At 42.2% G+C, this 11,904-nt stretch overlaps 1 protein-coding gene across 1 annotated transcript; it reads left to right on the top strand.

Annotated features, from left to right (window-relative positions):
• Positions 1 to 9,259: 9,259 nt before the first annotated feature.
• On the top strand, positions 9,260 to 9,766 carry LOC114171951. Its single transcript, XM_028056719.1, has one exon. It carries the CDS (start codon positions 9,260 to 9,262, stop codon positions 9,764 to 9,766), a length of 507 nt encoding a protein of 168 aa, XP_027912520.1.
• The last annotated feature ends 2,138 nt before the right edge of the window (positions 9,767 to 11,904 follow it).

The raw sequence follows: 11,904 nt of genomic DNA, 5'->3' as shown, positions 1-11,904 counted from the left end.
GTTTCATTCACATGCTTATCCTTTTGTTCCTGTAAAATGACATCACAAACTGTAGAAGAAAAACATTGACGAATAAACTTTCTCTAGTTCCATTTCTTTTTCTTTATTTTCCCTTCCTTCTGCAGTTTATATTACTTCATTTTCTATTCTTTCTTTTTCTGTTTTCTCCTTCAGCTACGATGATCCTTACTGACTTGTCTTGGTGTCATAAATTTCTACTTCTTTTGATGTCCCTCATGCCTCAAATAAAGGGAACGTTCATCAAGATGGAGTGTTTTAAAACGAAGCCATGCCCATCCCAAAGAAGATGACAAGAGTCCATGGGAGCAATATCACATAATACTTCTTTCACACATTGCCATGTACTGAATTTGATCCATGCTTGATCCAGATGAAAGGTTGCTGGTAACTGGAGTTTCTCCACCAATCTTTGGCTCACAACATTGTTTTCGCTTCCGTAATCGAATGCAACTAAACATGGATGGCCTTCGGTTAAACACTTTGTATAATAAACTTCCTTTCCTATTCCAAATCTAGATAGCCAGGCTCTGAATACCAAATGATGTGAATCCACAAGGTTCGATTCGTTTGACTGATCTATCATTGTTGGAATGCTAACAAGCAAGAAATTTGAGAAATTATTTAAAACGAGAAAATGGAAACATAAAAGAAGATGGAACGAAATTGATAGACATCACACTTCCAAGAATGGAAGATAAGCCTAAGAGTTGAAACACACAAAGGGATAAGGACCTTTGATTAAACTCATGGATTCTTGAATCACTCAAGAACTTAGGAGAATCACTCTCACTAAGATAGATGAGATAAAACTCGTTTATTTTCTGAATAAAACTCAGCTTGCCTTCATTGATGAAAATGGTTCAACTTATATAGGAGCTTTAACCATCAGAATTACAAAAGACACATAAATTTCAATATCATCCCGCTTAAACTATTAATTAATGATCCACTAAGCTAATAACGATCCGCTACTTAATGGTTGATTGTAACTGAATTTAAGGCTACCAAAAGTCACCACAAACTTTGAGCAAAGGTCCTCTTGATCTTCCAAAGGTTGGTTCTTAAGTTGGCATATGGACCCTTATTTCAACTTGAAGATAAAGCAAAACTAAAGCCCATTAATTGGTTAAGCACAAACACAATTTGGTCAGCCAATTTTACAAAGCTTGGGCCCTTATTTAAATAAAAGAAACTGCATCAACACGACGCATTAGTCATCCTCCATTTGACCCATATGCAATTCACATCATACCCTCCTTCTTCGAGAAGATTTGTCCGAATCTTAAGACACTAGTTTTAATGTAAGTTTATTATGATCTTGTGAAGGACTTTATTTTTTCACAAGTTGAAACTAATTCTCTTCTTCCAGGATCAAATTCAACTTGATATTTGTTACTTTCCAATGGTTGCAATCCGTCGATAACATTTCTTGGCAACAGTACCCCACCTTGATATGTAACAATAAATAATTCCATGCATTGTGTTTGACGAATTTGCTTCTTATCGACGGACCAAATGCATAATAAAGCACTATGAACAAGCTTCCTTTTTAAACATGGAAGTTGGTGTGTTTCATTCACATGCTTATCCTTTTGTTCCTGTAAAATGACATCACAAACTGTAGAAGAAAAACATTGACGAATAAACTTTCTCTAGTTCCATTTCTTTTTCTTTATTTTCCCTTCCTTCTGCAGTTTATATTACTTCTTTTCTATTCTTTCTTTTTCTGTTTTCTCCTTCAGCTACGTGATCCTTACTGACTTGTCTTGGTGTCATAAATTTCTACTTCTTTTGATGTCCCTCATGCCTCAAATAAAGGGAACGTTCATCAAGATGGAGTGTTTTAAAACGAAGCCATGCCCATCCCAAAGAAGATGACAAGAGTCCATGGGAGCAATATCACATAATACTTCTTTCACACATTGCCATGTACTGAATTTGATCCATGCTTGATCCAGATGAAAGGTTGCTGGTAACTGGAGTTTCTCCACCAATCTTTGGCTCACAACATTGTTTTCGCTTCCGTAATCGAATGCAACTAAACATGGATGGCCTTCGGTTAAACACTTTGTATAATAAACTTCTTTCCTATTCCAAATCTAGATAGCCAGGCTCTGAATACCAAATGATGTGAATCCACAAGGTTCGATTCGTTTGACTGATCTATCATTGTTGGAATGCTAACAAGCAAGAAATTTGAGAAATTATTAAAACGAGAAAATGGAAACATAAAAGAAGATGGAACGAAATTGATAGACATCACACTTCCAAGAATGGAAGATAAGCCTAAGAGTTGAAACACACAAAGGGATAAGGACCTTTGATTAAACTCATGGATTCTTGAATCACTCAAGAACTTAGGAGAATCACTCTCACTAAGATAGATGAGATAAAACTCGTTTATTTTCTGAATAAAACTCAGCTTGCCTTCATTGATGAAAATGGTTCAACTTATTAGGAGCTTTAACCATCAGAATTACAAAAGACACATAAATTTCAATATCATCCCGCTTAACTATTAATTAATGATCCACTCAAGCTAATAACGATCCGCTACTTAATGGTTGATTGTAACTGAATTTGAGGCTACCAAAAGTCACCACAAACTTTGAGCAAAGGTCCTCTTGATCTTCCAAAGGTTGGTTCTTAAGTTGGCATATGGACCCTTATTTCAACTTGAAGATAAAGCAAAACTAAAGCCCATTAATTGGTTAAGCACAAACACAATTTGGTCAGCCAATTTTACAAAGCTTGGGCCCTTATTTAAATAAAAGAAACTGCATCAACACGACGCATTAGTCATCCTCCATTTGACCCATATGCAATTCACATCATACCCTCCTTCTTCGAGAAGATTTGTCCCGAATCTTAAGACACTAGTTTTAATGTAAGTTTATTATGATCTTGTGAAGGACTTTTATTTTTTCACAAGTTGAAACTAATTCTCTTCTTCAGGATCAAATTCAACTTGATATTTGTTACTTTCCAATGGTTGCAATCCGTCAATAACATTTCTTGGCAACAGTACCCCACCTTGATATGTAACAATAAATAATTCCATGCATTGTGTTTGACGAATTTGCTTCTTATCGACGGACCAAATGCATAATAAAGCACTATGAACAAGCTTCCTTTTTAAACATGGAAGTTGGTGTGTTTCATTCACATGCTTATCCTTTTGTTCCTGTAAAATGACATCACAAACTATAGAAGAAAAACATTGACGAATAAACTTTCTCTAGTTCCATTTCTTTTTCTTTATTTTCCCTTCCTTCTGCAGTTTATATTACTTCATTTTCTATCTTTCTTTTTCTGTTTTCTCCTTCAGCCTACGATGATCCTTACTGACTTGTCTTGGTGTCTAAATTTCTACTTCTTTTGATGTCCCTCATGCCTCAAATAAAGGGAACGTTCATCAAGATGGAGTGTTTTAAAACGAAGCCATGCCCATCCCAAAGAAGATGACAAGAGTCCATGGGAGCAATATCACATAATACTTCTTTCACACATTGCCATGTACTGAATTTGATCCATGCTTGATCCAGATGAAAGTTGCTGGTAACTGGAGTTTCTCCACCAATCTTTGGCTCACAACATTGTTTTCGCTTCCGTAATCAATGCAACTAAACATGGATGGCCTTCGGTTAAACACTTTGTATAATAAACTTCCTTTCCTATTCCAAATCTAGATAGCCAGGCTCTGAATACCAAATGATGTGAATCCACAAGGTTCGATTCGTTTGACTGATCTATCATTGTTGGAATGCTAACAAGCAAGAAATTTGAAAATTATTTAAAACGAGAAAATGGAAACATAAAAGAAGATGGAACGAAATTGATAGACATCACACTTCCAAGAATGGAAGATAAGCCTAAGAGTTGAAACACACAAAGGGATAAAGGACCTTTGATTAAACTCATGGATTCTTGAATCACTCAAGAACTTAGGAGAATCACTCTCACTAAGATAGATGAGATAAAACTCGTTTATTTTCTGAATAAAACTCAGCTTGCCTTCATTGATGAAAATGGTTCAACTTATATAGGAGCTTTAACCATCAGAATTACAAAAGACACATAAATTTCAATATCATCCCGCTTAAGCTATTAATTAATGATCCACTCAAGCTAATAACGATCCGCTACTTAATGGTTGATTGTAACTGAATTTAGGCTACCAAAAGTCACCACAAACTTTGAGCAAAGGTCCTCTTGATCTTCCAAAGGTTGGTTCTTAAGTTGGCATATGGACCCTTATTTCAACTTGAAGATAAAGCAAAACTAAAGCCCATTAATTGGTTAAGCACAAACACAATTTGGTCAGCCAATTTTACAAAGCTTGGGCCCTTATTTAAATAAAAGAAACTGCATCAACACGACGCATTAGTCATCCTCCATTTGACCCATATGCAATTCACATCATACCCTCCTTCTTCGAGAAGATTTGTCCCGAATCTTAAGACACTAGTTTTAACGTAAGTTTATTATGATCTTGTGAAGGACTTTATTTTTTCACAAGTTGAAACTAATTCTCTTCTTCCAGGATCAAATTCAACTTGATATTTGTTACTTTCCAATGGTTGCAATCCGTCGATAACATTTCTTGGCAACAGTACCCCACCTTGATATGTAACAATAAATAATTCCATGCATTGTGTTTGACGAATTTGCTTCTTATCGACGGACCAAATGCATAATAAAGCACTATGAACAAGCTTCCTTTTAAACATGGAAGTTGGTGTGTTTCATTCACATGCTTATCCTTTTGTTCCTGTAAAATGACATCACAAACTGTAGAAGAAAAACATTGACGAATAAACTTTCTCTAGTTCCATTTCTTTTTCTTTATTTTCCCTTCCTTCTGCAGTTTATATTACTTCTTTTCTATTCTTTCTTTTCTGTTTTCTCCTTCAGCTACGTTGATCCTTACTGACTTGTCTTGGTGTCCTAAATTTCTACTTCTTTTGATGTCCCTCATGCCTCAAATAAAGGGAACGTTCATCAAGATGGAGTGTTTTAAAACGAAGCCATGCCCATCCCAAAGAAGATGACAAGAGTCCATGGGAGCAATATCACATAATACTTCTTTCACACATTGCCATGTACTGAATTTGATCCATGCTTGATCCAGATGAAAGGTTGCTGGTAACTGGAGTTTCTCCACCAATCTTTGGCTCACAACATTGTTTTCGCTTCCGTAATCGAATGCAACTAAACATGGATGGCCTTCGGTTAAACACTTTGTATAATAAACTTCCTTTCCTATTCCAAATCTAGATAGCCAGGCTCTGAATACCAAATGATGTGAATCCACAAGGTTCGATTCGTTTGACTGATCTATCATTGTTGGAATGCTAACAAGCAAGAAATTTGAGAAATTATTTAAAAGAGAAAATGGAAACATAAAAGAAGATGGAACGCAAATTGATAGACATCACACTTCCAAGAATGGAAGATAAGCCTAAGAGTTGAAACACACAAAGGGATAAAGGACCTTTGATTAAACTCATGGATTCTTGAATCACTCAAGAACTTAGGAGAATCACTCTCACTAAGATAGATGAGATAAAACTCGTTTATTTTCTAATAAAACTCAGCTTGCCTTCATTGATGAAAATGGTTCAACTTATCTAGGAGCTTTAACCATCAGAATTACAAAAGACACATAAATTTCAATATCATCCCGCTTAATCTATTAATTAATGATCCACATAAGCTAATAACGATCCGCTACTTAATGGTTGATTGTAACTGAATTTGAGGCTACCAAAAGTCAGCCACAAACTTTGAGCAAAGGTCCTCTTGATCTTCCAAAGGTTGGTTCTTAAGTTGGCATATGGACCCTTATTTCAACTTGAAGATAAAGCAAAACTAAAGCCCATTAATTGGTTAAGCACAAACACAATTTGGTCAGCCAATTTTACAAAGCATTGGGCCCTTATTTAAATAAAAGAAACTGCATCAACACGGCGCATTAGTCATCCTCCATTTGACCCATATGCAATTCACATCATACCCTCTTCTTCGAGAAGATTTGTCCCGAATCTTAAGACACTAGTTTTAATGTAAGTTTATTATGATCTTGTGAAGGACTTTTATTTTTTCACAAGTTGAAACTAATTCTCTTCTTCCAGGATCAAATTCAACTTGATATTTGTTACTTTCCAATGGTTGCAATCCGTCGATAACATTTCTTGGCAACAGTACCCCACCTTGATATGTAACAATAAATAATTCCATGCATTGTGTTTGACGAATATGCTTCTTATCGACGGACCAAATGCATAATAAAGCACTATGAACAAGCTTCCTTTTTAAACATGGAAGTTGGTGTGTTTCATTCACATGCTTATCCTTTTGTTCCTGTAAAATGACATCACAAACTGTAGAAGAAAAACATTGACGAATAAACTTTCTCTAGTTCCATTTCTTTTTCTTTATTTTCCCTTCCTTCTGCAGTTTATATTACTTCTTTTCTATTCTTTCTTTTTTGTTTTCTCCTTCAGCCTACGTTGATCCTTACTGACTTGTCTTGGTGTCATAAATTTCTACTTCTTTGATGTCCCTCATGCCTCAAATAAAGGGAACGTTCATCAAGATGGAGTGTTTTAAAACGAAGCCATGCCCATCCCAAAAGAAGATGACAAGAGTCCATGGGAGCAATATCACATAATACTTCTTTCACACATTGCCATGTACTGAATTTGATCCATGCTTGATCCAGATGAAAGGTTGCTGGTAACTGGAGTTTCTCCACCAATCTTTGGCTCACAACATTGTTTTCGCTTCCGTAATCGAATGCAACTAAACATGGATGGCCTTCGATTAAACACTTGTATAATAAATTCCTTTCCTATTCCAAATCTAGATAGCCAGGCTCTGAATACCAAATGATGTGAATCCACAAGGTTCGATTGTTTGACTGATCTATCATTGTTGGAATGCTAACAAGCAAGAAATTTGAGAAATTATTTAAAAGAGAAAATGGAAACAAAAAGAAGATGAACGAAATTGATAGACATCACACTTCCAAGAATGGAAGATAAGCTAAGAGTTGAAACACACAAAGGGATAAGGACCTTTATTAAACTCATGATTCTTGAATCACTCAAGAACTTAGGAGATCATCCACTAAGATAGATGAGATAAAACTCGTTTATTTTCTGAATAAAACTCAGCTTGCCTTCATTGATGAAAATGGTTCAACTTATTAGGAGCTTTAACCATCAGAATTACAAAAGACACATAAATTTCAATATCATCCCGCTTAACTATTAATTAATGATCCACTAAGCTAATAACGATCCGCTACTTATGGTTGATTGTAACTGAATTTAGGCTACCAAAGTCAGCACAACTAAGAAAGTCCTGATCCAAGGTCTAAGTGTCCCAGCCCAAGTACACGGCCCCAGCAAGCCGGTGGCCGCTTACTCCAAACCTGGCGCCGCTTACTCCAGCCTTGCCCAGCCCAAGTACACGGCCCCAGCAAGCCTGGTGGCCGCTTACTCCAACCTGGCCGCTTACTCAAGCCTTGCCCAGCCCAAGTACACGGCCCCCAGCAAGCCTGGTGCCGCTTACTCCAAACCTGGTGCCGCTACTCCAAGCCTTTCCCAGCCAAGTACACGGCCCCAGCAAAGCCGTCCGCCCCAAACCTGGTGCCGCCTACTCCAAGCCTTGTGGCCAGTTACCCAACCAATCATGCCAGCCTGCAGCATTGACTAAACACCCTCCCCAGAGCACGGTCCTCCGCAACCATCATACCCCACGTTTCAGATATCTCTCCACCAAGTGCCCAGATTCGCAACGCAGCCAGTCAACCCCATAGATCCTCATAGCGAGTACCGGATACCGGAAACCCCCAAAGGATCCTCTGTAATTTCCCCCAAGAAGCACTGGATCCAAGAATAGCCAAAAAGGGGATGATTGGGCCAGAAAGCCCATCCCAGGTAGGACCCACAGGTAAAATAGTATAAATAGCACACTGTTCTATGCATTGATTACGCATTAAATTATTCAGATACTCTGACATCACCAGTGCTGACTTTGGCATCGGAGTGTTTTTGCAGGTCACCGCTCCCCCAGAATTACCCTGAAGCGACAGAAGAAGGACCGAGATCAGCCATCCGAAGCCCCCAAGTGATTTGTGAACTACAACCTTTGGCCTCGTAAGAACATTTGGCGCCCACCGTGGGCCGAAGAGTATTCACAGATCCAGGACAACAATCCAAGAAGACAAGATGGTTTCCACAAGAAGCAGGACAGCGGACGTCCCCCCCGTGGTCCCAACTGTTGAAGCTGGGGACCCCGGACCAGCATCGGAGATTTCCCGCATTCTGGAGGCCCAAGCCAGGATGCAACAAGAATTCGCGGAGTACAAGAAAAGAAACGCAGATGAAATGGAGGCATTGAGAGAGGAAAATTCTCGCCTTAGACAGAAGATAGAAGCAGACCAAGCGGCTGGGGAACCCTACCAACCTCGGTCAAGGGCGGATGTCCCCCCAAACTCAAGGGTCACTGCCCCTCCCACTCAAGAGTTGACATCCATCCAACTGAAGACGAAAGCGAGTACAGACCCACCGGGCCAACGACAGGAGGTAACTACAGCTCTTCGCGTCGAAGAGGAACCGCCGCCACCCTTCATAGATGGGATCACAGAAACTCCCCTACCCCATAAATGGAAAGCACCCACCGTGACGTACGATGGCACAACGACCCAGACGAGTTTGTATCTATTTACACCAACCAAGTGGGGTTATATTCAACGGACGATGCCGTCCTGTGTAAATCATTTTCAGTAGCCCTCAGAGGATCAGCTTTAGAATGGTTCATGAGCCTTCCTCCCTACACCATTGACTCCTTCACCACACTTACCACCACCTTCACCACCCAGTTCGACACAAGTCGTCGCCAGACCTCACCACAATTGCCCTCCTCAATCTCAGACAAGAGGAGGGGAACCTCTCCGAGTTTCATCGACAGTTCGGCGCCATAGCCATGAAAATCAAGGACCTCACCCCCAATCTCATACTATGTACATGATGACCTCCCTCCGTCCCGGACCCTTCGCTGATGAGTTAGCAATGCGCCCCCCCATAAGCATGCAGGAGCTCAGGAAGAGAGCGCCATGTTCATCAGAGTAGAGGACATGAGGCGATACCAGAGTAACGCTCAAACCCCTTTAGCACACACCAACTCAGGAACCTAATAAAGAGCCCCCCAACGTGAACAGAACCGCCCGATGGAGCGAAGACCCGCTAAGTTCTCCAACTACGCTCCCTTGAACGCACCCAGATCTCGCATACTCGATGAAGTGCTGCAAGCCGAACTCATCCCCCCGCCCAGAAAGTACCAAAACCCACCTAATGCGGACCTAAGCAAGTACTGCCACTACCATCGCAACAACGGCCACACGACTGACGAATGCGATACCCTGCGAGACAAGATAGAAGAACTCGTGCGAGCCGGACATCTCAAACATTACATAAGAGAAGCCGGGGAAAGCTCTCACAGACCTCGATATGAGAGGAATGACAATAGGCGAGTCGAGCGACGAACAAACCGGCGAACTGAGCATAGAGAGCCGAGAAGAGAACCCGCAAGAACCCAACACACAGAGCAGCGCGCGCCAGCCCAGCAACAACCCAGGCGAACCGACGAGAGACCACCCTTACGCGGAACAATCAACACCATATCTGGTGGGTTGCCGGAGGAGGGAGGTCATCCTCGTCCAGGAAAAGGCACCTAAGAGCAGTCCAATCAGTACACGCTGTGTCTGGCAGAACGATAAGAAGGATGCCACCCATCACCTTCTCAGACTCGGACTTCCAAGGCACCGACCCCAACCAAGACGACCCCATGGTCATAACTATAGAAGTAGAAAACTTCGCGGTCAAGAAAGTGCTCGTCGACCAAGGAAGCTCGTGGATATCTTATATTGGAAAACTTTCAACAAACTGCAGATACCCTTAGCCGACCTCACTCCCCAAACGAACCAATATACGGTTTCTCAGGTGAAAGGGTCCCAACCAAGGGTATATCGACCTCCATACTACATTTGGAGAAGGAAGGCAAACGAAAACCATACCCATTCGCTACCTAGTTGTGGAAGCACACACATCTTACAACATACTTTTGGGAAGACCGTCCATCAACGCCTTGGGGCCATCGTATCCACCCCGCACCTCGCCATGAAATTCCCATCCTCGCAAGGTGACATAATCACGGTACACGGTGATCAGCGCGCCGCCAGGGAATGCTATATAGCAAGCCTAAAACTTCCCCACCCACCCTTGACAACCCACAATATCGAGCAATCCCAGAAAAGGCAACCTTGGCAGGCGACGACCTCGACCCAAGGGTAAACTCTGAAGCCAGGGTCGAGCCCGTTGGGGACATAAGACACTTCCCCCTCCCGCAGCCAAATCGATTCCTCCAGATTGGCACCACCCTTCCCAAAGGCGAAGAGCACCACATCGAAAACATCCTTACACAGAGCGCCGATCTCTTCGCGTGGTCCGCCGCAGATCTCCCTGGTGTACATCCCAGGGTAGCCTCCCACAGGTTGTCCGTCTTCCCCAACGCCAAACCCGTTTCACAGAAGAAGAGGAAACTCGGAGAAAGCAGAAGACAAGCGGCAATCGAGGAAGCGGATAAACTCAAGCAGGCCGGATTCGTCGGTGAAGCCCAGTACACAACATGGCTAGCAAACGTAGTATGGTGAAGAAACCCAATGGCAAGTGGCGCATGTGCGTCGACTACACAGACTTAAACAAAGCATGCCCCAGAGATGCATACCCGCTTCCTAGCATCGACAGACTAGTCGACGGGGCTGCGGGGCACGCGGTACTTAGCTTCCTGGATGCCTATTCCGGCTACAATCAGATACCGATGGCCGATGAGGACAAGCTCAAAACCGCTTTCATCACCGAGGCGCCAACCTTTTCTATAAGGTCATGCCCTTTGGCCTAAGAACGCAGGCGCAACGTACCAGCGCCTCATGGATAGAGTTTTTCACCCACTCCTCGGCCGAACAGTGGAAGTTTACGTAGATGATATCATCGTAAAGTCCCCCAACCCCAGCAGCACTCAGCAGATTTGGCAGAAGTCTTCAGGCTTTGCGAGCATACAACATCAGACTCAACCCCGAGAAATGTACCTTTGGGGTCGATAGCGGCAAGTTCCTCGGTTTCATGCTCACGCAACGCGGAATCGAGGCCAACCCCGAAAAATGCCAAGCAATAATCGACATGAGAAGTCCCACGAACGTCAAAGAAGTGCAACGCCTAGTGGGCAGGTTAACCGCTATCTCACGTTTTCTCCCCAATTGGCTGACAAAACCAAACCAATGATCAAGCTCCTAAAGAAATCAGCCAGATTCGTTTGGGACGAAACCTGCGACAAAACTTCAACACCTTGAAACAGATGCTAACCACCCCCCCAATTCTCACTAAACCAGACCTCAGCCTTCCCCTCATCATATACATAGCAGCATCTGCGGGCGCACTCAGCTCCGCTCTCGTCCAAGAGAAAGACAACACCCAACAACCCATATATTTCACCAGCCGAATCCTCCAAGACCCGGAAACGCGCTACCAGATGATTGAAAAATAGCCCTCGCATTGATAACTGCAGCACGACGACTGCGCCCATACTTTCAGTCCCACACCGTCATCGTCAGAACGGATCACCCTGTGCACAAGATCCTCCAAAAACCAGATTTGGCAGGGCGGCTATCTTCGTGGGCTATCGAATTGTCCGAATTCAACATCCTCTACGAGCCACACGGCCCCATCAAAGCACAATGCTTGGCAGACTTCACCAACGACCTCCAGAACCACCCACCCATCCAAGATACTTGGTGGACGATGCATGTAGATGGCTCCT

The sequence above is a fragment of the Vigna unguiculata genome, unplaced genomic scaffold, assembly GCF_004118075.2.
Source record: "Vigna unguiculata cultivar IT97K-499-35 unplaced genomic scaffold, ASM411807v1 contig_44, whole genome shotgun sequence".
Lineage (NCBI taxonomy): Eukaryota > Viridiplantae > Streptophyta > Magnoliopsida > Fabales > Fabaceae > Vigna > Vigna unguiculata.
Note: the sequence above shows the minus strand (reverse complement) of the source record. Positions and strands in the feature narration are given on the sequence as shown.

Bases quoted from the DNA above. Each gene is read 5' to 3' on its own strand.
- LOC114171951 (XM_028056719.1), top strand. From the start codon at position 9,260: ATGGAGCGAAGACCCGCTAAGTTCTCCAACTACGCTCCCTTGAACGCA.